This window comes from Anabrus simplex, chromosome 11 (assembly GCF_040414725.1).
Source record: "Anabrus simplex isolate iqAnaSimp1 chromosome 11, ASM4041472v1, whole genome shotgun sequence".
Classification (NCBI taxonomy): Eukaryota; Metazoa; Arthropoda; class Insecta; order Orthoptera; family Tettigoniidae; genus Anabrus; species Anabrus simplex.
In genome coordinates this window covers 15,147,566-15,175,079 of record NC_090275.1, presented here as the reverse complement: position 1 = coordinate 15,175,079, position 27,514 = coordinate 15,147,566, and the positions used below count along the sequence as shown (strand labels likewise).

The window sequence follows — 27,514 nt, the reverse complement described above, 5'->3', positions numbered from 1 at the left end:
TTTAGCCACTTGAAACTAGGAGTAAAAAAAAAAAATTTTTACAAGCCCTCTTGACTTAGCTAATTCGTTCCTTTATTTTCTTTAATTGTTAACAAACTTGGATACTTTTTATTGTTTGTACATTTTTGCACCCCCTCCTCTAAATTGCCAATTGCCACTACTTCTCATAACCATATGAAGAGATCTGTAACATTTATTTACAGCCTCATTAATGTGATTACCCGAATGAAGATCTTTCCTTACATTAACACCCAGACCCTTAACATTGATCCATAATCTATCCTCTACTAACAAAAGCTGCAGCCAAAAAGTTTGGACTTTTGTGTTTTCATGTTTGTTCTTTCTGTAGTTCTCTCTTCCCATGTTGACCTATTGCGTGTTTGTCTTTATGTTCCTGTCTTTCTGAATATTGCGTTACTTATGTAAAATTATCATTAGATAAACCCTACTGTTTCTTTATTCTGTAGGCAGTGAAGCAGCGAATCAAGACTCTGAAACTTTCAGAGATCACTAAACCACTGGATGACGATATCAAGAAGGAAATGTTGGAGTCTGCAATTAAGAGGATCCTGAAATCAGAGAAGGATGCCCTAATGGGAGGTGTAGGTCCAGTTCGAAACAAGATCATCACCACCCTTGCAGCCACATATAACCAGAAAGTAAGAGAAGGTAAGTTAATAAGATGGACATTACTGCTTTACACTTGGGCATACCACTTGGTGAAGTCCTTACATCCATTGAGACTTCCCTTGACTACTGAGTGCTCAACACACACTCCTGGACTTCTTTCCTCTTTTCGCTGATGTAGTTCATCATTATCAATTTTCCTTTTCTGCTATCAAGCAAGTTAGCAACGTGATTTGGGTCACATAGCTGTGAGCTTGCATTTGGGAGATGGTGGGTTCAAACCCCACTGTCAGCAGTCCTGTAAGATGATTTTCTGTGGTTTCCTATTTTCACACCTGGCGCTTGCTGGGGTTGTACCTTAATTACGGCCATGGTCACTTTCTTCATTGCTGTAGGACCTCTCTGTGTCTGTGTGACATAAAGCAGCTCCAGCCTGGTTGGATTGTTATGACACCTTTCCATCTCCCTCTATTCAATCACTGTTGCTGCTGCTGAATTCTCTTGCAGTTTAGGTATGCTGTTCTCGATTGAGTTGAACCACTTTAGTTGGGCCTACCTTGCATTGTCCTTCCTTTGCCTCTATTTATTTCCCACATGCTGCCAGAACCTGCATCTATCATGACTACCCTCCGGAAGTGTTGGTAACAGCTCCTCTTCACTTTGATCACATGTGCTCATTTTGTATATCGTAGTACTTTCTGTGTGTGCAAGTTGCTTTACGTCACACCAACACAGATAGGTCTTATGGCGACAATGGGATAGGAAAGGGCACGGTGTGAAAATGGGAAACCACGGGAAACTATCTTTAGGGCTGCCGACAGTGAGGTTTGAACCTACTATGTACTATCTCCCAAAAGCAAGCTCACAGTGGCGCATGGCCAACTCGCTCGGTCGTACTACTTGTAACTGTGGTATTGTTAACATGCACTATTTATGTTCTCTTTGTTTTAATTTTTATGTTATATAGGCGTACCAGCCTTCATCATTCACTTCAGTATTCTTCCCTCTTCCACTCTTCTAACATTTTATTTCCTTCCATTCTGCCAGAAAGCTTTTCCACTGAGATTTCCTTCCTGACATCCTCTTTTCTTACTCTTGTCTTTTCTATCTTCTTCCTGGCTTTTGGTAATGTTTTCCATTCAGATGCCCGTAAGAAATGAATTTACCGAGCTCGATAGCTGCAGTCTGCGGCCAGTATCCAGTATGGAAAATTCTAAATTCCCATGGAGGGAATTAGATATTTTTCACCAATAGAGCATGTCATCCAGTATTCGGGAGATAGTGGGTTCGAACCCTACTGTCGGCAGCCCTAAAGATGGTTTTCCGTGTATTCCCATTTTCACACCAGGCATATGCTGGAGCTGTACCTTCATTAAGGCCACGGATGCTTCCTTCCCACTCCTAGCCCTTTCCTGTCCCATCGTCGCCATAAGACCTATCTGTGTCGGTGCGACGTAAAGCAACTTGAAAAAAAAAATGAATTTAATAATTAATTACATAATTTACAAATTCATTGTACAGATTTCTTTAAAGTACAGTGAAACTTCGTTAGTGTGTTCGCCATTAAGACATTTTCTCACTTAGCATGTTGTAAATTCAAAGTCCTTATTCACATTGTATTAAATCTATGTAAAAATACTTCACTTATCACATTTTTGCTTTACTGCTTAGTATGATTACATTTTTCGTAGCCCCGAAAACTTTCTTTGTCATCTCTTGTCATTCCTTGTGAAAAGAACATGGATAAGAGCCCTCGCCACAGGAAGCAGGGAAGGGAAAGCTGCGCAGGTATGGAAAAAGGCCTTGAATTCCTGAACTTTACAGAGTAAATTACACCTTCGGGGAGCAAGCCTTTCTGTGGTTTCCCATTTTCAAACCAGGCAAATGCTGGAGCTGACCACAGTTGCTTACTTCCCACTCCTAGCCCTTTCCTGTCCCATCGTCACCATAAGACCTATCTGTGTCGGTGTGACGTAAAGCAAGTTGTAAGGAAAAAAAGAAAAAACATGTGAAGTTGATTAGTTTGTGGATAGCCCAACTATATATACCGAAAGGTTGTGAAATCGCTTACTGATGAAGACAAAATTAAAATCCAGGAAGTGAATAGGCATCCACATTTTTTGGCAGTGGAGCGTATATTGAAACTTGCACCTTTGAGTTTCGACTGCCCGTTTTTTTTTTTTTTTTTTTTAAACGTCGCACTAACACATCGGAGGTTTTCAGCGATGAAAGGGTGGGAGATGGGGAAGGTAGCCGCCGTGGCCTTCATTAAGGTACAGCCCCAGCATTTGCCTGGTGTGAAAATGGGAAACCACGGAAAATCATCTTCAGGGCTGCCGACAGTGGAGTTTGAACTCACTATCTCCCGAATGCAAGCTCACAGCTGCGCGACCCTAACTGCATGGCCACTTGCTCGGTAAGTGTTCTCTCATTCAGGATTGTAGTCAAAGTTATTCTCTCACACATGGCCAAGTTTAACCTCCAAATGATTCATGATCGAGGAGTGTGACCAGGAAACTATGTTTGAGAATGCTCTGGTCCAAAATATAAGGCTAAAGCTAACATTTGTTTCAGAAAAAGTGTGAACTGCAATAATATTTTGATACTTTTATAGGCACCAGTGCAAATGTTTTCATAGGCCTGTTTGATGTCTGGTGTTTTACACACCTTTTAATACACTTATTTAACACATTGCTGACCGGATGCTTGAGCTTGTCACATACCCTGTGGACCGGACATTTTTCTACTAAGCATACTAGGGTGCACTTGATTATAAAAACGTAAATAAATATTAAACCAATCAATATTTTATCTTTAAAGTTGGTATGGGTACTCTCCAATGCCCCTAGTAATAGTGGATCTGCTTTTACAAAACCATATTCAGCGTCAATTCCTAACACATCATTAATGTTTACATCGTTGTCGTCGACAGAATCACTTGAATAAATAAGTACACTAGGTAAATTACGGCCTGTTAAGGCTTGAATATCACTTCCGCTATCACTCTCACATTCAGTTTCCACTAATTCATTAGACTATTTCCATTTGAACGATCATCGGCATATAATTCTTCTAAAATATCGTCGTCAGCTAACACCGTATTCTGCGGGCGCTCCATCTTGTCATTGACTGAACCGGCAGAAAGAAAGTCAATTAAAAATAGGAGAGGATTTCCACCAATCAATACTTATTTATTGTATATATTAAATTACAGGACCGGTTTCGACCTCATATTCAAGGTCATCTTCAGCTGAACCATACATACATATTTATATAATGAAGCTTTGATTAAGATTGTGGTGTTGAAGGAATGCCATATGATGATGATGTACATTTAGTTACATACAAATGGGGCACGTCTTAGCGTGAACTGGCGTATATGTCATTCTGTACAATATTGCAACTGTATGTCTAAAATGTTGAAGGTCTTAAAACTAGTGTATAAAACACGTCTTTTCCTAAACTAACTTATATATATATGTACAAGATAAAAACAATATATAAAAACACTTCATGCATATGAACATTCGTTCTTGCTTGGTGGTCAATACATCGACTAACTTCCGTATTTAAGTCTTATTCACAGTTGTGCACTTCAGCTGCTATTCTTAGAGTTTGTAAAATTGCATGGATAAAAGTTTTGTCTTCCTGTGCGTATGTGAGATAAAACACTTTCAATTTAAAATAGGTGCCAAATGTATGGATGAAATTCAAGTAAAATATGTTCAGCTCTGCTGTGTGTGTTGCCCTTTTATTAGAACCAATTCATGTTGTCTTTTTGGCGTCCGTAAATTTGGATGACATTGGTTTCAAAGTAGTGGCTCCTTTCCCATTTGTAGCTGTGCAATGATGTTATGTTTATCTGTGGAAGATAAGATTGAGTTATAAGTGATATTGTGTGGAGGAATGTCTAAGGGTTATGTGTGTGAATTGGAATATGTACTTACTGTTGTTGGTGTAGCTGAGTTGTGTTTGACGTGCGAGCTTGTAATGTACTACTTCGTGTTCTTCTTGGGCTTATACTAGCTGCTGTGAGGGGAAGGGAAGGAGGGGTAGGGAGAGTTGTTGTTGTGGGGGTAGGGATGGAGCTGGGTGTGTTGTTTGGTGTTTTTCTGTTGCTTGTTGCGTTCTGTTTATCGATTAACTTAAGGTAAGGGTTTTTTAGGGCGGGGATAACTGTATTGAAGATGATGTTAGTTTTTTCTGTGATTTCATTTATGTTGTAATTTGGATTGGTATACTGATCTAAAGTGATGTAAAATTCTTCTGTTATGTTGAGCAGGGGGCCTTTGGGGTTTATGTTTAGGATTTGCATATCGTTATCGATGTTTGTGAAACTGTGTTTATAGTCTGCGACATGTTGTCCTATTGAGGAAAAATGATTGTGTTTCACTGCGTTTATGTGTTCGTTATATCGGGTTAGGAAGTTTCTACCGGTACGTCCGATATAGCTGGTCTCGCAGTTATTACATTTGATGCGGTATACCCCTGAGTGGTTGTATTTGTTGTTGCTGTTGATTGTCCTGACATTGTGTATGATGTTGGTACTATTGTGTGTAGTTCTGAATGCTATTCTTAGGTTATGTTTTTTAAAAATATTAGTTATGGGGTATATGTGTACATTATTGAAAGTGAATAGTGCATAGTCTTTCTTGGGTTCGTTTGCTTTTGTTAGTTTGGTTTTGGGTTGGGATTTTATTTTATGAATGATTTTGTTAACCATGTCTTTCTTGAATCCATTGTTTTTAGCTATGTCATGAATTAATTGTAATTCTTTGTTTAGATCTTCTTTTGTTAACGGTATATTGAATGCTCTGTGTATCATGCTATAGTAGGCTGCTCTTTTGTGTATGTTGGGGTGAACGGAATCCATTTTAATTGTATTTGAGGTATGCGTGGGTTTTCTGTATATTCTGTAAGAAAGGTGGTCATCATGTCTAGTTGTCGTTATGTCCAGGTAGTTCAGTTTGTGATTGTTTTCGGATTCCATGGTAAATTTTATATGGGAATCTATTGTATTGAGTTTATCTAATATATCAGTTTCATTTGTGGACCTATTGTCGAGGATAATAAAGATATCATCAACAAATCTACACCAAAAAAATATATGGTCTATTTTGTTGATGAATGTGTGCTCTAAATAGTCTATGTAAATTTCGGCAATTATACCAGAAGCGGGAGATCCCATTGGTAAACCCTGTTGCTGATAGATAGTATCATGGAATTTAAAGTAGTTGTTACTAATGGCAAAATTAAGTAATTTAATGAACTCTTCTATTTCCAAAGTGCTTAGATTGCTATGATTTTTTAGGTTAGATTCAATAATTTCTATTGTTCGTTTTGTGGGAATGTTTGGGTACATGTTTATTATGTCAAATGATGCGAGTTTGTGATATGGTTCAATCTTTAATCCTTTTGTCCTATTACAAAATTCTATTGAGTTCCGTACTGTTTTATTAGCTAAGAATACGTAGTGCTTTTTGAGAAATCGTTGAATAAATTGCGAAAGTTTATAGGTTGGGCTTGCTCTGTAGTTAATAATAGGTCTCATTGGAATATGGTCTTTGTGTATTTTGGGATAAGCTTTAGCAGTAGGTATTTGAGGATTCATTGCTATAAGTTTAGAGGATTCTACTTCTGTTAAAAGAAAGTGTGTATTTTTTAATAAGGTTTTGAGGTTCCTTTGTATGTTATTGGTCGGGTCTTTACGTTTGATGAGGAAAGTATTATCTTGAAAACATTCTTTGGTTTTCAATATGTATTGGTCTTTGTCGATAATAACTGTGGTATTGCCCTTATCGGCTTTCGTTATTAGTAGATTATTCTGTTTTATCTTGTCTTTGAGTTTGTTTATGTGTACTTTATTGGTTGATTTATTATTTTGGGAGTTACTGTGAATTTTGTCAATATATTGTGGGAGCCTTTTTTTAATATCATATCTGACTTCGTCTCGTAGCTCATGTGGGATTTTCTGTATGGCGTTTTCTATTTCGGTGATAGTAGTTGTAATGTTCTGGAAAGTTGATGTGTTACCCCAATTGTGCTTGGGTCCCTTGCTCAAGATAACAGTTTCCATTTCGTTAAAAGACGTATTTGTGAGATTTTTTACGGGTGGGTGGAATTTGTGTTCAGTGATTTCATTGGGAAAGGTAGGAGAGTTCGTGTTCGGAGTTTCGGTTTTTGGGTTTGGTTTGGATGGTTGTTTAAGTGCTTCTAACTTCTTATTTAGTGTATTCTGTTTTTTGGTGGCTAAGTTCCTGATTTTTTCTGTCGTGATCTGCTGAAAATTATCCCAATAGCTATGTGGTAACTCGTTAGATGCCTTTAAATGTATTCGGTATAGTTCGTTGTTAAGATGTTGTTTTTTACGGTATAAAAACTTTATTTCTTCTTTCAGCCAGATTTTGTTTGTTCTTTTTTGCGTATTATGAGTTTGTTTGGTGTGCCTGTGTTTATTGTTATATTTTCTCAGGAATTTAGGTGTTAGGTCATTTTTTAGACATTCCTTCAGAAAAACAATGCTCTTAATCGCATTCGTTAGTTTGATCTTTAAGTTTCGAAATCTATATGCGCTCCATTTTGCCTGGTTGGCTACGATATCGTAATCTATAATTTTCATTTCCGTATTGACAATTGCACAATTAAAAATAGGAGAGGATTTCCACCAATCAATACTTATTTATTGTATATATTAAATTACAGGACCGGTTTCGACCTCATATTCAAGGTCATCTTCAGCTGAACCATACATACATATTTATATAATGAAGCTTTGATTAAGATTGTGGTGTTGAAGGAATGCCATATGATGATGATGTACATTTAGTTACATACAAATGGGGCACGTCTTAGCGTGAACTGGCGTATATGTCATTCTGTACAATATTGCAACTGTATGTCTAAAATGTTGAAGGTCTTAAAACTAGTGTATAAAACACGTCTTTTCCTAAACTAACTTATATATATATGTACAAGATAAAAACAATATATAAAAACACTTCATGCATATGAACATTCGTTCTTGCTTGGTGGTCAATACATCGACTAACTTCCGTATTTAAGTCTTATTCACAGTTGTGCACTTCAGCTGCTATTCTTAGAGTTTGTAAAATTGCATGGATAAAAGTTTTGTCTTCCTGTGCGTATGTGAGATAAAACACTTTCAATTTAAAATAGGTGCCAAATGTATGGATGAAATTCAAGTAAAATATGTTCAGCTCTGCTGTGTGTGTTGCCCTTTTATTAGAACCAATTCATGTTGTCTTTTTGGCGTCCGTAAATTTGGATGACATTGGTTTCAAAGTAGTGGCTCCTTTCCCATTTGTAGCTGTGCAATGAAAGAAAGTCGACGTTTCGAAACTAAATCAAAGAATAAAAGAGGCCGTGAATAAAAGAAAAGTGGCAGATATACATCTACAATTTATTCTACTCAATGTGCACGTCCGAAATAGTTCAAGATATGGTCAAGAGATGTCACAGGAAGACCGAAAACAATGTTGTGAATAAAACCGAGATTTCTCGGGGACCGTCACCCATGTGTTAATAAGCCTGTGTGGAAAAGATTTTTGTATTTGGTATTTGTTCTCTTTTTCATGTCTTTTAATATTCTCATCTCATCTTTAGAAATGGTAGATAGCGCATGTATTTCACTGTACCCGTACATACAGGACGTAAAATGCACACGTCTAAAAATAACGTATCAAGTGTTTCCGTATTCTTCTTGGAGAAGTTTTATTTGTGTATTCGGTAATACGTTTTCTCGCTAAACATGTTCTCTTTCCTTGTCCCCTGTGGAAGTGTCTTAATGAGGTTTTACTGTACCTATTTTTGACAAGGAAAATAAGTCAGTGCAATTTAAAAAATAGATCTATTTCACCAGATCTTCCAGTGTGCATAATCTGGGACTTAGCTTGCATTGGTACAGATGTTGAAAATCATCTGTGCAAATAAATAGATACTTATATCAACCCCTTTTGGCACTTTTTAAGGCCCTTCTCTGTTTGTTTTGTGTTCTTAGTCTTTTACCTTCCGTATACATCTTTTTCTTTTGTATCTTCCGTATTCCTGTAATTTTTGTATATTATTTATACTTACTACTGATGCTTTTACCAGAAGGTAGGCATTCTTGAATAATGAGGTAATTAGAGGATCAAACCAGCCTTCGGGCTGAATACCCAATATACATACAACTACGTACTAGAGTAATAAGGTACGTTGTTGAGAGCTGAAAGTGTTGAACACATGTGTTGCAGTTGTGTTGAACTTCTTGTTAGAAGACTTGAGGTCGAGGATCGATCTTGGCTTTGCTTGGCTCTATGAAGAATACAGCTTCATGCAAGGATTCAACAGGATGCCTGCTTTCCTCAAGCACGACCATCCGAGTCCTGACTACAATTACAACAAGCTGCTCTGCACACTGGCGAGTAACCTTATTGAGAAAACTGATGCCAAAGATAGAGATTTGTGAGTAAACCCTTTTGCTTTCTGTATGGGAAGTTGAAACTTTAGTGCCATGATTTAGTAATTGTAAAATCAAAGTCATTAAATGGTTTGCAACCACCACCGTCACCCCCACCTATGACCACGACACCCCCTGCTCTTTTTACGCTCTACCGATTCGGAGCATTTATGGTACTTCTTCACCTTCCACCAATATTCTTCTTTAATTCTGTTCCATTCCAGGTTCCCTCTTATGCTAGTCTGTTCTCTCTCTTTGCCTCAAACTTAACCTTCATCATCTGTTTTGGTATCCTTCCTTCCCTCTCCCCCAGCCATTCTCTTTATATGTCCAAACATTCATAGTCTGTTCTTCTCAGTTCTGTCGCTCAATGTTTCTAGTCTAATATCCACTCTGTGTTCCTTGTCTTTTCCATCAGACTTCTTAAAAATTTCATTTCACGGCTTGAATTTTACTCTCCTCTCTTCTTGTCATTGCCCAGGTCTCCACTGCACATGTCAGTTTGCGTATATAGTACATCGTGTAATACACTTCATTCTTCCAAACTAGATTTTTTACTTTTTGGTAGAATGCATTCACTTCTTGCACCCTTTTGCTAATCTCTGTATCCAGCTGTGCAGTTTGCATTAGCTCACTTCCTAGGTATTTGATGCTGTCCCCAGTTTTCAGGTTCTGACTTCTAATATTTATGATTCCTTTCCCCACTCTATCACTTCTTGTTATCACCGTTGTCTTGCTCTTCTCCACTCTGAATTTCACACTGTATTTCACAATTTTCTCATTCAGTATGTCACAGGTAATAGTGGTGATAGCACACTTCCCTGTCTTACCCCATTCTGTCCTCCCAACTTGAGTCTGATCATAGCTAAAACACTTCCCTTATGTTGCATGTAGAATTTCCGTTCCTTCACATACCTGTTTCCTTGGGTACTCTGTCATATGCCTTGACTACAATGGGAGATAGTCGTATACTGAAATAAATCAGGTGTTGAGATCTGGTAATGAAATCCAAGCATTACGGCTGAAGCACTCCAAAATATCCTGTCAATCTGGTTGGGCTGCAGCTGTCTTGGTAGGCCACGGCCCATAATCAGCTGTAGGTTTTATAAGAGATATGAGCTGTAGTGGAAGATCTGGGAGACAATGTTTAGAGTCTCTTTTTTTATTATTTCAAGGTAAGAAGTGTGGGAATACTGTAGATGAGGTTAGCATTAGACACGTGGTTTCCCATTTTCACACCAGGCAAATGCTGGGGCTGTACCTTAATTAAGGCCACGGCCGCTTCCTTTCTTTCCTATTCCCCATCATCGCCATAAGACCTATCTGTGTCGGTGCAACGTAAAGCCCCTAGAAAAAAAAAAGGAAAAAAGAAAAAAAAAAGCATTAGACAGTTATGGAGGCATTCAGTTTGATTACAGAGATCTGAAGACTCAAAGCCCAAAGACATTAAACTATATGTTTTTTTCTTTTCTTGTAATAAAATGTAGTGTTAGATTTTTCCCCACTGCATATACATTTCTGAGTTGTTGTATCATAGGATTTCAGCAATTGTCTAGACTGGTTCACCTTCCCTTATGTCCACTCCCTCACCAGTCACTGTAGTCATCGCTACACAAGGACTACTTGTCTCTGTTGGTGTATGAACACTGAAACCTGTAAGTTTTCAGTCCTTAAAACAACTATACCACACTCACAAGACTCCTTCTAGCCATTCATTGTGTCATTATTTGGTGTATTTTATCTTAACAGTTCATCCGTAAATGTGGAGGTACGAGGCCTAATGAGTCGGGCTGCTGTATAATAGGAGAGTTTTTCTTTATTCGAGTCTTAGGGTACTATATGAGAAATGGATGAAGTATGTAAATGTACAATTATACTCATCATCATTATCATCATCATCATCACCATCATCATCGCCATAGTCATCATCATGATCACCACACCCACTTTAAACAGTTTCCAGCCTCCATGGAATCTTAAAGGCCGCTCCTGACCTGAAGAACAGCGGCCCCCTTACCTGGGGTACAGGTAGGGCAATTCCTCTGAATGACATTTGCCATACAATGTAGATAGAATTTCCTCCTGTGGGGGACCATCTCCCTCCCAAGAGGGCTCCTTTGCTCGAAGCTGTTCACCCTGTGTGGGTGGCAGGTTATTTCTAGTCACCCAACACTTGGTGTTGAGTCGCTGGTTGTGTGCTCTGCTCTGTTAGCATAGCTAAGCCAGACAAACAGTAATTATAACAAAACTTTACCACCTAGATAGAAACAAACAAACAAATACTAGAATACTAACAAACACAAAAGCAAACAATATATACATACGAGGGGGTACCTAAAAATAACCAGAATAACATTGCCGTGGGTGAAACTTGTGAAGTACGCATTTCTGCCACTAGGCGTGTATAGTGCAACTCATTCCCATTTCAGTGCCGCCTGTATCGTCGACCTGGCTTGTTCTGTTCATCTGCAGTGATTGTTTTTGCTAGCGCTATGTTTTGTTTTTTATAATGGTAAGTTTCAAGTGAACAACATGCAAACCTTTAATTGGGAAGTTTTAAGAAGATTGCGCAACAGTTTTTGTCAAAAAATTCCCGATTTGTGGCAGACTGGAGACTCGTTCATCCACAACAACAATGCACCTGCACACACAGCCATCTTAGACAGTTTTTGGTAAAAAATGGCATGGTTCCACTGCCCCACGCCTGACCTGGCTCCGTGCAACTTTTTCTTATTTCCACGCATGAAAAGGGGCAGGAAAGGACACCGATTTGAAATAATTCCATTTTTTGTTTTGGTGGGGTGGGGTGGGTACTCCCTCATATGGTGTCAGTTCCTGCCCAATCCAGCCGTAAAACATGGCCAAATCCCCATGCGCAACACAGTTTGCACCTGCAACTCCCACAGATGTGGGAAAAGAAGTAGTAGTAGTAGTAGTAGTAGTAGTAGTAGCAGCAGCAGTAGTAGCAGCAGCAGCAGCAGTAGTAGTAGTAGTAGTAGTAGTAGTAGTAGTAGTAGTAGTAGTAGTAGTCAGTTCCTGTCCAGTTTTTTTTTTTTTTTTTTGGTAGTGGTTTAATGTCACACTAATACATCAAAGGTTTTTGGTGATGCAAGGGTGGGAAAGGGCTAGGTTTGAGAAGGTGGTGGCCATAGCCTTAATTAAGGTATAGCCCCAGAATTTGTCTGGTGTGAAAATGGGAAACCACAGAAAACCATCTTCAGGACTGTTGACAGTGGAGTTCAAACCCACCATCTCTTGATTACAAGCTCGCAGCTACAAGACCCTAACCATATGGTGGCCAACTCGCTCGGTGCCCAGAATTTAGCAATCTTAATTGCATTAAGGTTAGCAAGTACTAAACCATCCATTGTACATCTACTGGGGAAGAAATTACAATGGCACAGGTGGTCAGTAGTTTTTTTTATTTTGTTTTGCTAGTTGCTTTACGTCGCACTGACACAGATAGGTCTTATGGCGACGATGGGACAGGGAAGGGCTAGGAGTGGGAGGGAAGCGGCCGTGGCCTTAATTAAGGTACAGCCCCAGCATTTGCTTGGTGCGAAAATGGGAAACCACGGAAAACCATTTTCAGGGCTGCCGACAGTGGGATTCGAACCTACTATCTCCCGAATACTGGATACCGGCCGCACTTAAGCGACTGCAGCTATCGAGCTCGGTGGTCAGTAGTTTAGTGTTCTCCACAGTCTCAGTATGGAAGCCTTTTTACCAAATGAACATACCATAGGTTGTTATGCAGGTTCTTTCTTGCCCACAAAATCGTCTAGGATATCACTGAATCTCTCCCAGTTGCTCTTCTTTAGGTTGTATCTTCTACAGAATGGTGTAACTGTAGGCCGAATCTCAGGAGCGATGACACTTTATGGGATTCTGATGAGTGGTCAGAAGCAGAGGAGAGACTGATTTAACACATGGTGGCTGTCAGATGTATCCAGCAATGTTTATGTGACATCTACAGTATCATTCAATACATGTCTCACTACTGTTTATATATTTGGATATACTTATAAACAATACAGAAGGCTGCAGTGAAGAAATTCAGTACAGGATGGGTACAATAAAAGTAAAAGAAAACCTGTGGACTAAATGTCCCTTAAGAGTTTTGGCCTGCCAAGATGACTGACGTCCTCAACAGTTACAACAAAGTTAACTAACATTTTCCATCTTCTCATACTATTCTGTCATTGTATTCTGGAAATGTTCTCTTTTCCTTCCTGATTTCTCTCCTTTGGTGATGTACACATGCATGTTACATTTTGTATACAGTATATGGTATGTCAGTATTACGTGCGTCTATCTTTCTGTATTATGACTTGAAGCATCTCTTGTTTGTTCCTTTACATTCAATATATTCCTTTCCATTATCGGTCAGTCAAAGGAACAAAATCATACATACATCCATACATACAAGTGGACTTGATTGGTCAATTGATTCATTTATACAGTTAAAAGATTAACTCATTATAAACAATACACTTTTGATAGACTGGTCAATGATGGTGTACATTTCACAGGTTGTTGACGAGGTTATACCTGGAGGCTCCTCTTATAACAGAAGAGGCGACGGATCTACTGCGGAACATGTGTGCAGACGAGAGCAGAGCTCCCGTTGGTCTACATCTGCTCATGGACCTGGTGATACGTCGCCCACCTCGTCAGCTCATCTTTCTCAACGCACTTCTTGTACATACGGCACACGAAAACTCTGAGGTGAGACTATTATATACTTGAACTGCTTAGAACTTACTTTGCCTTCACTGGCTCTTTTTCCTTTCACTTGGCTGTTTCCTCCTCACTTCTGTCCTTTCCTCTTCCCCTCCTGGAAACTGATGAAGTTTTTTGTCAGTCTTCTGAAAGTTGTTCTGTCTTTTTTTATATCTTCTTTTATCTTGATCTCTGCTCATCACCATCATCATAATCGATTAACTCCAGTTGTTCAGGAGTGGTATTCGAGCCCCCTCCATCTTTGTCCATGAATTACTCTTCTCTCATAACCTTCCACCAATCTTGTCTCCTATCAGTTTCATGTCCGTATTGATACTTAGTATCTATAATCACAAAGAATGAGTACTGTCCACCTAATCAATACTTTATTATATCTTGTTACTAAGCAGTACTGGTTTCGACCTTCACAGAGGTCATCTTCAGCTGGTCATAAGATCTAAAGTTAACTTAAAATAATTTTAAAAACATTACTAAATATAATGAAGAATGTCACATGATGTGAGTGATAAGATTAAAATATACAATATATAAAATATACAATGATATGATGTATCTTCTGGTACAGCTGTATCTTCATGTTCATTATTCAACATTCTTAATCATATGAACTTAAAAGAAAAACAACATACATAGTTGAATATTCTAGAATGCTTGGTACAAACATATCTGTGAATGTACAAAATTAATATAATTCCAAAACGTACCGCAAGAATCATGTGAACATTTTTTCGTATTTTAATGTATTATTTGATAAATTTTATTACATCCATATCATAGAATGTTCCAGAATGTTTAGTATAAACATACCAATGAATGTATAGAACGATTCACCAATATGAACTGAACTTCAAAGTGTACTTCAAGAACGCCATAAACATTTTACTTGTTGAAATTGTATTTCACCAAATTATCTACTACTCACAAACAGTACCGGTACACTAGAAATTTATGTAACACATACATGTCATAGAATTTTGACGCTTGTTTTTAAACCAGAAGATACATCATATCATTGTATATTTTATATATTATATATTTTAATCTTATCACTCACTCATGTGACATTCTTCATTAGATTTAGTAATGTTTTTAAAATTATTTTAAGTTAACTTTAGATCTTATGACCAGCTGAAGATGACCTCTGTGAAGGTTGAAACCGGTACTGCTTAGCAACAAGATATAATAAAGTATTGATTAGGTGGACAGTACCCATTCTTTGTGATTATAGAATCTTGTATCCTCTCCTCAACATCTTTTTTTAGTAGATTGGTTAATTTTTTCTGGGTCTTCCCACTGGTGTTTTTTTACTTCTCTTTCATATTCCCTTCACCGGGCGAGTTGGCCATGCGGTTAGGTGCACACGGCTGTGAGCTTGCATCCGGAAGATAGTGGGTTCGAATCCCACTGTCGGCAGCCCTGAAGATGGTTTTCCGTGGTTTGCCATTTTCACACCAGGCAAATGCTGGAGCTGTACCTTAATTAAGGCTACTGCAGCTTCTTTCCAACTCCTAGGCTTTTCCTATCCCATCATCGCCATAAGACCTATCTGTGTCGGTGCGACGTAAAGCTGCTAGCATATTCCCTTCTTTCAGTCCTGCTGGCACCCATCCATTTTACATGGCCAAATCACTTCGGTATTGCCTTCTGGATCTTTTGTACTAGAGGGTCTCCTGTTCCCATCTCCCTTGGATTTTTTGTTCCTTATCTTGTCCTTCCTGGTCTTCTGGATCATGAGTCGTAGGAACTTTATTTCTACAGCATGGAGTTTTGAGTTGCCTTGTCTTGTTAATGTAGCAATTTCCTGGCTGTATGTGAAGATGGGGGTATAGTGGGTTTTATTTAGTATCATCTTAGCTTTCAGTGTTACTTATTTATTCCACAGCAGTTGTCTTACTTGGTAAAATTGTGTTGCTTCTTATGATCTTTTCTCATATGCCTGAGCTCTTCTTTCTCCTTACTCAATAGTTACCAAATTTTTCACACGGCTGCTTCGTACCATCTTCTAGCCCTTTTCACCATTGTAATGTAATATGTCTGGGTTGTTGAACATATATGGGCCCTCACGCTGTTGTTAACCTTTACCAGGTACGATCGAGGGCCATCCAGTGCGTGGTGGAGTTATACGATCGAGGTGATCTTCGCTGTATCATAGAAGAGTACGCCATCTTGTACCTGAGCTTCCTGAGACTTCCTCAGCCACCAGACGTACTGTTCGGTGCCGACCGAGGTCGTCCCATGAAGGTCGAAATGTGGAACGAAGATATCATCAAAGTCTGCCTCTACCTGTACCTGGCTCTCTTGCCTATCAACGAGAAGCTCATACATGAGTGAGTAAACATCCTCCTTCATCAGTTTTTATATGTTGTTATGAAGAAACGAGTGATTGAACATGACATTCGTTTACCTTGGAGTCAAATGTCTCTGATAATAGTGAGTGATGTCATGCATATCTAGTTGATGGCCATGGGCAACCTGCATGTCTTGGAGCATGTGATAATGAGGGAGGGAGAGGGTGAAATCTGGTGTTGGCACTGAGCCTACTCCTGTCAAATAACACCAAGGGGTCTGCTCAAGGATTAACATCTCCATCCGACTGATATATCACCATCACCAGTGTCGTGCCCTCACTTCATATGAACACTGTGGACAGGTATACCTACGTCTCCTAACCTGCCGACCAACATTCTGATGGAGACTTTTTTTCCTCCCAGCAGGACTTGAACTGGCAAACCATGGCGTCAAACCATATAGACTTGACACCTTAATGATATTGGCCACGAGTTAGCCGTGCAGTTATGGGCATGCAGCTCTGAGCTCGCATTTGGGAGATAGTGGGTACGAATCCTACTGTTGGCAACCCTTCTTGGTTTCCCATTTTCACATGGCTGCTTCCTACTGTCTCCTAGCCCTTTCCTATCCCATTATTGCCATAAGATCTATCTGTGTCGGTGTGACGTAAAGCCAATTATTGTAAAAAAGTAAAATAGTAATAATAATATTGGCTACGAGGCGATATTCTCTGGTAACTACAAGTTTTAATAGGACATTAAACACTTGTATGTTCAATTGCTAGATATTTGGACAAAATGAATGTCTATTGGCCATAGTCTGAGTAGGGAAGAATGTGATATACCTTGACAAAGATGTTATAAGTCCACTTATGGTAAACTAGAATGTTACGAACAAGAAATATTTTACCATTACTTCTTCATCAGACTGACAGGAAAGAGTCTCCTGTTTGACTGGTACTCGGGCCTAGCATACTCTGTGGGGGTAAATAATAATTTTGTTTGGCTATTTCTAGCCGAGTGTAGCCCTTGTAAGGCAGACCTTCCAATGAGGGTGGGCGGCATCTGCCATGTGTAGGTAACTGAATGTTATTGTGGTGGAGGATAGTGTTATGTGTCGTGTGTGAGTTGCAGGGATGTTGGGGACAGCACAGACACCCAGCTCCCGGGCCATTGGAATTAACCAATGAAGGTTCAAATCCCTGACCCGGCCAGGAATTGAACCCGGAACCCTCTGAACCAAAGGCCAGTACACTGACCATTCACCATTGCTAGGTACCAACTGATGAGCCCACCCTAGCACACGAGGGCGAAACGCTGGCAACCAAGAATGAGTTAGCCTGAAAATTTATAATGTCCAATAATGGACCATTTATATTGGTATTATAAATTTACTCATTCAGGACAAATATTTCAGATTCCCAATGGGAATCAACATCTATGTCACTTGAGAGCCGTGCCGAGAAATGAGCATCAAACACTAACACACCGTGGGTTTCAGTCAGTGCCACCGTAGCATGCTTGCTGTGGGCAGAGCCTATCAGCAAGGAGGTCCTTGTTTAAGTCCCTCCCCTGGAAAAGTTCATTTCATGTTGTTTCTGACCATCACCCTCCATATACATGACATCCCTGTGAAAATTTGTTTCCAAATTCATTGTGAACAAAGGCTCATATAGCAACTCGCGTTGTGAGAATTAGTGTATGAGAGAGTGGGCATGTCTCCCAGTTGTCTGTATTCTGTCTTTGACATGCATGAAGTTTCTGTGTTAACTCTTAGGAAGTGTGACTATTAATTGTACGTCTTTTCTGCCTTAGGCTTGCTCGTGTTTACGTACAGACTGTCGCCGACGTAAAACGAACGATTCTCCGACTGCTGGAGCAGCCTGTGCGAGGAATGGGCATGGATTCACCCCAGCTCCTTACGCTAGTAGAAGAATGTCCTAAGGGAGCAGAAACCCTTGTCACGCGTGTTATACACATTCTCACTGACAAAAGTAAGGCTGTGATTCTTTTGTTCATACGTAGGATGTTTATTATGTTTGCAGCATTAAAGTTGCCTTTGTCTTATTTCAGATGAAGATTTGTTTGGGATTTGTGATGTTAAGATATCATTGCAGGAATGTAGTTTGATTGGGGAAATCCAGGAGATAATATGAAAACACACAAGATTAATTGTATCTTTATTCATCCTGTTTCTGAAGATCAAAAACCACAATTGTAATTAAGGGATGTTGAGTGTGAAGTATACCATAAGAATGAGGACAGGATATCTATACAATGGTATCCTCAAAGTCTATTGTTTCATTGTTAAAACTAATTATAGGGAGGTTAACATGAATTACATTACACTGAAAGGTAAATTATATAAGTCTTACCTCATTTTATTTGTAGGGGAGTGTTTTGTTAATTACAGAGGCTAGGGACTAACAACCTGTCCCTAGAAATAGCTTGATTTTTATAACAAAATATTATGAAGTACAGAAAGATGTTCCTACAGGTGTTGTGATGCATTTAATAGAGCAGGTATGGAAGTTGTTGGTCTGGAAAACAGAGATCTGCCTAACAATGTTTCACATCACCTTATCACTTCTACCTACAGCCTTAGCAGTTCTTTTCACAATTTGGGAGATCTTTCTTCAATACAGAATTTTAAAACATTGTGGGTGTGGCAACCAGTAGTTTGACAAACACTGCTGATGAATAAAACAATACAATGGATGCAAATATTGAAGTTTGATATTCTACTTCAGGTACTATAAGTTGATGGAGTACTACAGAATGTATCTGCATGCAGTTGTATCCTGTATTCATCCGCATACTTTTACAGCATGATTATGTAAAAGTTGTGCATCATCAGTGAGTTTCCTATTTATTTCTTTGAGAAATGTGCAGTTTAAACATCCCTTGTTCCAAAAGCCATTCATGAGTTTGTAGTCAGTGACTGAGAAGTAGAAGTGGTAACATAGCAGGACCGCTTGGCAAGCTACGTGTAGCTAACGCTCCTGTGGGAGATGTTCACTTGGTCTGTAACCTAATAGGCTAATTATTTTTATTTTGCAAGTGAATAGAGGTTTATGAAAGTTAAGGAAAAAGTAAGTTACTATGCACAATTTATATTAACGGTGATTACATTCACAAAAAACGAAACAGCAATCATACTACAGCTCATTAGTTTTATATAGAGTGTGTTTGTTACTGGTGTTAACAAACAGAGCAGCTGTAGTGTGTCAAGAGGACAGTCACATCATTTTGGGGACCAAAATCGGGCCACTATCCAGAAATTGAAAAAGAACTGTTAAAATTTGTAACTAGAGTAAGAAATGATGGCTGTTCAATTTTACTTGAAATGCTGCAGTTAATGGGGCTGGGAAAAATAAAGAAGTTTGTAATATATGTGTCTCACAGTTTAAAGCAAGCACAAGGTGGCTTTGTAGATTTATGAAGAGGAACAAGAACATTTCTCTTTGAAGGATGGCTATGAATTCTGAGTGATTGTACTGAAAAAGTGTGGAATTCCATTGATATTTTGAATTCAAAATTAAATTTACGTAATTTTACCTCTCCTATTTTCTGGGTTATAATATGAGAATAGGTTTTGATCTGTATCAACATCCCCCAGTTGCTTTGTGTCGAAACGATTGCACCTGTTGGTTCTCTTGCTTCACAAGCTGCTCCTGCTCAACAGACGTAATGAAATACTAGCTCTCTTGCTTGCAGAAATATCTGATTACACAAATAATTTAAAGTAATTTAATCAATATTTTTATTATGCACTGTTTTCTTACAGTTTCCAGCATTTTGTCAGATTGTTCCACTGTGCTGTATCATGATTTGGTTTGTTGCAGCTCCGCCAAGTGCAGAGCTGGTGGCTCGTGTCAGAGACCTGTATCATACTCGAGTGTCGGATGTACGGTTCCTCATCCCGGTACTCAACGGTTTAACCAAGAAGGAAGTCATCGCTGCACTTCCGAAGCTCATTAAACTGAATCCTGTAGTTGTCAAGGAAGTCTTCAATAGGTAATGGATCTCCTTAAAGCTCTGTACAGTACAGTGAAACAGAACTGTGTTCTTAGCTGACAATATTCACTGCAAATAGTGGCTCCTTGTACAGACGCATCCAAGGATGAAGGTCGAGGTTGAAATGTTCAACTTACCTTACTTTCACTTGTAACTTATGGAAAGGAACAAACAAATGACGAATGAAGTTAGAGAGAAAGAGAGTGGGGTAGGAATGTGAATAGGAACACACAATAGGAAGAACAAATTGGCAGTTCCATGTGGGAAGAGAGTGATACAGAAAGTGAACATAAAAAAGACAAGTATAATTTTCACATTTTCAGACAGATGGCTCTCTCCTCATCAGTCCCATTTCTTCTCAGCCCGTAATGAGCTCATTTCTGTTTCCCAGCTTCAATCAGGAGATGGCATCAGCGGTCATTGAGGGGCCATCTTAACAGCTTGAATCTTGCTGTGAGAAGTGTAGGATATAAATCAAGCTCGTCAGGGGCTGACAACTGGGATTGATCAAGAGAAAGCCAATCTATGTGAAGATGTGCAGATTGTCCTGTCCATTTGTGTTTTCTTTCTACTTTTTTTCCATTCCCACACTGACCTGTCATTGTGTTTAACCTGTTAATGTAATCATATCAATCCCACTCTGGGATGAGAAGTATTCATCATCATTTTCATTTCCCCTTGTCCAGCTCCTGCCAGGTCGGGGTGTTGCCTCTCCTTCCACCACTCCCCTTCAGTAATTATATTCCATTCCACTCGTCTTTTTCCTGTACTGTACTTGACAGAGTCCATCCATCTTGTTCTGGGTCTCCCTCTTGTCCTCTTTCCTTCTATCTTAGCCTCCAACACTTGTTTTGGTATCCTCCCCTCCTCCATCCTCGTAACTTGTCCAACCCATCTCAATTTATTCTTCTCCATCCTGTCACTCAGTTTTTCTATCCCTATCTCTTTTCTGACCTAAATATTTCTTACTCTGTCTCTCCTTGTCTTCCTTACCATATTCCTCAGAAACTTCATCTCACTGGCCTGAATTTTTTTACTCTCATCTCTTGCTGTCAGTGTATAAGTCTCTGATGCATACATTAATACAGGGCTATAGTACATCTTGTACAATATCTCTCTATATTTCATAAGAACTCTGTTCCAAACCAAGAAGTATTGTCAACAGTAAATAACTTCCTTGTGTCTGAGTGGTCACTGTCTTGGCCTTCAATCCTTGGGACCCTGGGTTGGATTCCCAGCCAGGTCGAGCAATTTTAATCTGAAACAGTTAATTCCATAGCTTGGGGATTGTGTGTTTGTGCTGCCCCCAATCACAACACACAACTCTATACTTCACCACAAATTCGGGATTTCCTGTACATGGCAGATGTGACCCACCCTCATTGGAGGAGCTGCATTTAGCTAGTAAGAACTGCACAAAATTATTACAATTATTGCTAATGTTCATTATGTAGTGTTGAGAAGAATTAACTCTTGTCCTTTGCAACCGTATTGATATTAGGTTTATGAAGTTGTAGGAAACTCTCATGGCCTTTCCTGCAGCTGATGCCTTCATTCTTTGAGAGTTTGGTACTGTTTCTCTTTGTTGTACAATTAATGATAAGAAAGGCTTAAAATTCTGGTTTTTTTCTCTCTTTATCACATTAGTCACCATCCTCCTTCTATTTTGTGCGTTCATATTTATTTATTTATTTATTTATTTATTTATTCTGAGTATTGTCCCAATGAGCTATTAGCTCAAGGGAGGGACTGCCCTTTACAATTTTGGCTTTACAATACATGGTACAAAAAAAAAGTTTATTATTCTTAATTTTTTTTTTTTTGCTATGGGCTTTACGTCGCGCCGACACAGATAGGTCTTATGGCGACGATGGGATAGGAAAGGCCTAGGAGTTGGATGGAAGCAGTCGTGGCCTTAATTAAGGTACAGCCCCAGCATTTGCCTGGTGTGAAAATGGGAAACCACAGAAAACCATTTTCAGGGCTGCCGATAGTGGGATTCGAACCTACTATCTCCCGGATGCAAGTCACAGCCGCGCGCCTCTACGCGCACGGCCAACTCGCCCTGTTATTCTTAATATAATATACGTTGATCACAACAATGTTGGCAGTACACTAGAGAAAATTAACACTTATGTTTAACTGTGGCAATAATAATTGATAAATTTCTGTATATTTTTGTGAAAAATAATTAAAAACAGACTTTTTAAATAGTGAAAGTTTTTAAATATTCCTTAACTCAATTGACAAGTTGTTATACAATGCTGCGGCTGAATATGCTGTGCTTTTTATTCCATACCTTGAAGAGGATACGTTGCCAGTGTATATCTGATCTATTGACCTAATTTGATAGTTATGAATGTCTTTCCTGTACCTAATTTCTGTGTTTAAGGAGATCATACCATGTTTAAATTTACACATGAGCAGTGCTTCAGAGTAGGTCTTATGCGTCCTGAAAGGTAAGATGTTTGTGTCCCTGTATATATCAGTGGAACGTTTCATAAAGTTGTTGTATTTATAAATTAATCTTATGGCCTTTTGTTTTTTTAAGTGTTTCATGATCATTTATTTCTTCTCTAATGCACGAATCCCAAATCACATTCATGTTCTGTAACATAGATGTGAGTGAATAAGAGAGAAATAAATGCTTCTAAGTTGCTGTGTAGTTAATTCTATGTCGTGTAAACTTTTCAACACCCTTCCTAATTTCCTTTCTGAAGATAGTGAATGTTAAGTACATCAAATTAGCAGACCGTCAGTTGGAGAATATGGACAGTTTCACCTACCTTGGCAGTGTAGTCTCTAGAGATAACTTCTCCACAAGAGAGTTCACCAGCAGGTTGTGAAAGAGTTCCATCTTCTACCAACAATTGAGCACCCTTCTCTGGAATAATATCAGCAGTGCTCTACAGCTTCTCTGTTCCGATCTTAACCAGTAGTATTGAAACGTGCACAGTCACAAAGAGAGCAAAGACTGCGTTAATCAGAGATGAAGTTCCAGAAGACCGTGATGGATGAGTTAAAAAATGAAAGCTGGGAATAAGATGTCCCTACTAGACAGAATCTAGGTGATTGAGATACGTGATGATAATGGAACCATTGAGAATAGTAAAAAAGAGCACTAGAAGAAAAACGCCTGGTAGGAAGACTGAAAACCTGCTGGATGCAGGGCCCTGAGATTAAATGATAAATACAACTTATGAAACGTTCTATTGATATATACAGGGACACGAATATCTTACCTGTCAGGGTGCATAAGACATGCTCTGAAGCACTAAAAGGAGGACACTGAATGATGTCGTGAGGAACCAGGTGAGTGGAAGAGGCTTATGAACAATACCTGGGTAACTGGAACCGTAAACCAGTGATATTGGTGATCACATCCTTAAGACAATACCCCGGTCTCCCTTTCTTAAAGTGGCTGGCAGATGTTATGATGATAAATTGTTATCTTTGCTAAAATAAAAACATGTTCATTGAATTAATTTTCAGGGCTGCCTTCTGTTGTGAAATAACTTTATTCTCGTTTTAATTCCTAGGTTACTAGGTACTCATGCGGAATCCATGAATCACACATCACCGTTAACGCCAGCGGAGTTGCTTATAGCACTGCATACGATAGACCCTTCGAAGTGTGAACTGAAAACAGTCATAAAAGGTAGGTGCAGGTTGAATTTTGTTTTAACTGTTAATGATTAAATACACCACACCCAGAAAACTGGAGTTGGATAATGATGTTGGTGAAGATTGTGTGTGGTGAAATGATAGTTGTTTTCTGTGCGGTTATATTTTAGTATTTAAGGCACATTAGATTGAGGGATTAGAACAGACAGTAGAATCCCTTGACTCATGGTAAGGAACTAGAATGCACTAAGGAAGTTTGAGGAGACATTCTCATCATTTTATTTTCTACTTATTACTTGTGTCTGAGTATACAATTTTTTCGTACCTAACAGACCACTTCACTGACAGTACATTTTTTTACTGTACTCTCCAACTTTTGTATAAGACATACGGTCACTCAAATTCTACTTAATGGATTTTATTGGACTTGGCGAAGCTGTGAGCCAGTTGTTTGATCCCTTGTTCAAACAATTCACGTCCACAAGAGAAGGTTTGCTACTTTTAAGTACGTGGTCTTTGACAAGTACATCCCAAGTATGATGGTTGATATTAGTCACTTTCATGGTTTGTTTTAGCTAATCTTTGTAGCATTTCAAAGGGACCCTTCAGAGTCTTGTGCTGGAGCAAAGTTCACCATCATGGACTTGCTGATCAACTCTTAGTATCACTCATGGTGTACATACCCTGTCAGTCCAATGACCAATGATGATGGCTTTTACACTGAGCAGAATGCTTACAAGAAGTTTACTTGCTATAGATGAAATTAAATGAAATAGTGTACGGCGTTTAGTGCTGGGAGTGTCCGGGGGAAAGTTCGACTCACTAGATGCAGGTCTTTTGATTTGACGTCCGTAGGCGACCTGCGCTTCGTGATGAGGATGAAATGATGGTGAAGACAACACATACACCCAGCCCCCGTGCCCGTGTAATCAGCCAATAATGGTTAAAATTCCTGATCCTGCCGGGAATCGAACCTGACACCCCTGTGACTAAGGCTATCACGCTAACTATTTAGCCGTCGAGCCAGACACTTGCTGTAGATAGTATTGGTATACCACATTCATAGTATACGTGATAACTATCGTATTGTCTACTGAGACTGGCTTGTACAGGTACTTTGAAAAGCATGACCGACAAAATAACTAAACTCCATAGGCCGAATTTGTGAAGTGGCAGTAAGAAAACAAAATATATTGGTTGGTTAGTACGTTTTTCATATACAGTTGCAACCTTGTTAGAGCATTCCTCATTAACACGTTTTCCCTCTTAGCAGATTGTAAATTCAAAGTCCCAATTCTCATCGTATTAAATCTATATAAAATACCTCGCTCATCGCGTCACAAATGTTCGCTATTACCGCTTAGTACGATCACATTTAGCCCTGAAGATATTATTTGTCACCCCTCGTGGAAGGAACGTGATTTCCAACTTGGGTAAGAGCCCTCGCCACAGTTGCGTGATAACGGGAAAAGGCCTCGAATTCTTGAACTTCACAGGATAAGTTGCACCTTCGGGGAGCAAGCCATGAGCCTCAGAAATGCTCAGTTTTGCGTGCTGGTTAGCAGTGAAACTGCAGAATAACACAATGAGCCTGTTTTTGCTGGTATTTCGCGTTCTGTTCAGAAGTTAGAAATGTATTTCATGTTTAGTTGTACAGTGAAGGGTAGCGAATATTTGACACGTGATAGCCTAATTATGTATATGGAAAAAGTCATGAAATTCTGTACTAATGAAGACAAAATTAAAGTCTGTCAGCAAGTCGACTGGCATCCACATCTTTAAGCACTCAGAGTTGGCGTGAATGTTGAAACTCTCACTGTCCAGTTCAGACACGATCATTCGAGTCGGTCTTGGTCGATCGAAGTTTTGTTTGATTCAAAATGGCGGCCAGAGTCATTCTGTTGCAGTCACACATGGCCTTGTATAACCTCCAATTCATTGCCTAAGTGCGGGACCAGAAAAATAATGTTTATAACCCACTGGTCCGAAATGAAATGCTTCTAATAATATTTTAGAAAGAGCGTGATCTGCAATAATATTTCAATGTTTTTATGGGCCCCGTTCAAATGTTTTCACATTTGTTGTTTCGTGTTTTTAACACTTTTCAGTGCACTGTTGTTATGTTATAAGCCCCAGGGAAATAAGTTTTCATATTTGTTTTCACATGTTTTATACACCTTTCAGTACTCTCTTCTCATAGTTTTCACTGTACCCGCTGATATCGCCTTATGTCAGAAAAAATCGTATCTTAGTGTTTCCATATCCCTGCTGGATAGTTTTTATTCGTGTATTCAATAGTATGTTTTCTCGCTTAACACGTTCTTTTTCCTTGTCCCCTGCAATAACATGTTAATGAGGTTTTACTGTATTGTTTAATTAAATTGAATATTTCAAGGCAGTCACCGCAGCTTCTCTTATTAATGCCTGATCAAGGTTAAATGATTTGCAGAACTTGATAAAAAGCACCAACCATTTTGCAAATGATGTCAGAATATAGTTTCAATTCTCATATCAGCTGTAGCTGTTCTTTCCTCAGTCAAGTTATTTTTTTATTATTATTATTATTATTATTATTATTATTATTATTATTTTTTTTTTTGGTTCGTTGTGCCCAGCTGTGGAGCGCGTTTGAACTTATTTTGCACAATGTTTCTTCTTCTTTTCTTCCCAATATCTCTTCATTTTTTCACTGTGTTCCTTTCTGCGTGTTTCTGTCCAGCCTGTATTTTTTCTTGTTGGTTTCTCTGCAAATTTATGTTTGTTTACTAAGCTTCTAAATTTCATTCTATCTTGAATGGTTTCGTCCTCGATACCCATTTCTTGTAGATCTTCATGTATTTCTGCTAACCAATTGTTGCGGATTTTCAGGGTTAGAGCTAGGTTTAGAATTTTCTTTGTCAGCCTGTTGTTATCCATTCTGTGTAGGTGTCCGTAGAATTTTAGTCGTCTCTTTCTGATGGTATCTGTGATTTTTTCTGTGAATTGAAAAATTTCGTGTGGTTTCTTTTTCATCCAAATTCCATTTTCGAACTTTGGTCCTAGGATTTTTCTAAGAATTTTCCTCTCTTGTTTCTCAATGCTTTTCATTTGTGACCTGCCGCCAATGATCAGTGTTTCAGATGCATAAAGTGCCTCTGGTTTGATGACTGTATTGTAGTGTCGTAATTTTGCATTTTTTGATATACATCTTTTGTTGTATCTGTTCCATGTGATTTTGTAAGCCCTTTGCAGTTTAGCAGTTCTTTCTTTGTTAGCTTCCTGATTTAACCCTGCTGGCTGAATAATTTCACCTAGATACTTGAATTTGTCTACTTGGGAAATTATTCCACAATTGGTGATTAATGGTTGATTGTCGAATCTTGATTTAGTTCCTTCCATAAACTGCGTCTTTTCAAATGAAATTTGAAGTCCGGTTTTTGCGGCTATTTCATTCAATTTTTCTATGGATTGGATTGCTTCTTGTCTGTTGTTCGAAAGGATCGCAAGGTCATCTGCGAAAGCTAAGCAGTCAAGGTGAATTTTGTCTTTAAGAAGTCTGCCAATGTTTATACCTTTAGTTTCTTTTCTCCATTCACGAATCACTTTTTCCAAAACTAAATTGAATAGTAGTGGGGATAGTCCATCTCCCTGTCGGACGCCAGTTCTGATTTCGAACGGTTCAGAAATTTCTCCCAAGAACTTAACTTTTGATGTTGTGTTGGTCAGAGTTTGTTTAATCAATTCCCTCGTTTTTCTGTCGACTTGAAATTCCTCTAGT

At 38.8% G+C, this 27,514-nt stretch overlaps 1 protein-coding gene across 2 annotated transcripts in view; it reads left to right on the top strand.

Annotated features, from left to right (window-relative positions):
• Sym (symplekin) overlaps positions 1 to 27,514 on the top strand; it is a 91,531-nt gene that overhangs the window by 44,905 nt on the left and 19,112 nt on the right. For both annotated transcript variants that reach the window (XM_068229575.1, XM_067155734.2), the window contains 7 exons: positions 468 to 669; positions 8,880 to 9,090; positions 13,618 to 13,813; positions 15,914 to 16,155; positions 17,932 to 18,110; positions 19,962 to 20,133; positions 23,673 to 23,791. In XM_068229575.1, coding sequence (XP_068085676.1) covers positions 468 to 669; positions 8,880 to 9,090; positions 13,618 to 13,813; positions 15,914 to 16,155; positions 17,932 to 18,110; positions 19,962 to 20,133; positions 23,673 to 23,791 — 1,321 coding nt within the window. The remainder of the gene's footprint in view (positions 1 to 467; positions 670 to 8,879; positions 9,091 to 13,617; positions 13,814 to 15,913; positions 16,156 to 17,931; positions 18,111 to 19,961; positions 20,134 to 23,672; positions 23,792 to 27,514) is intronic.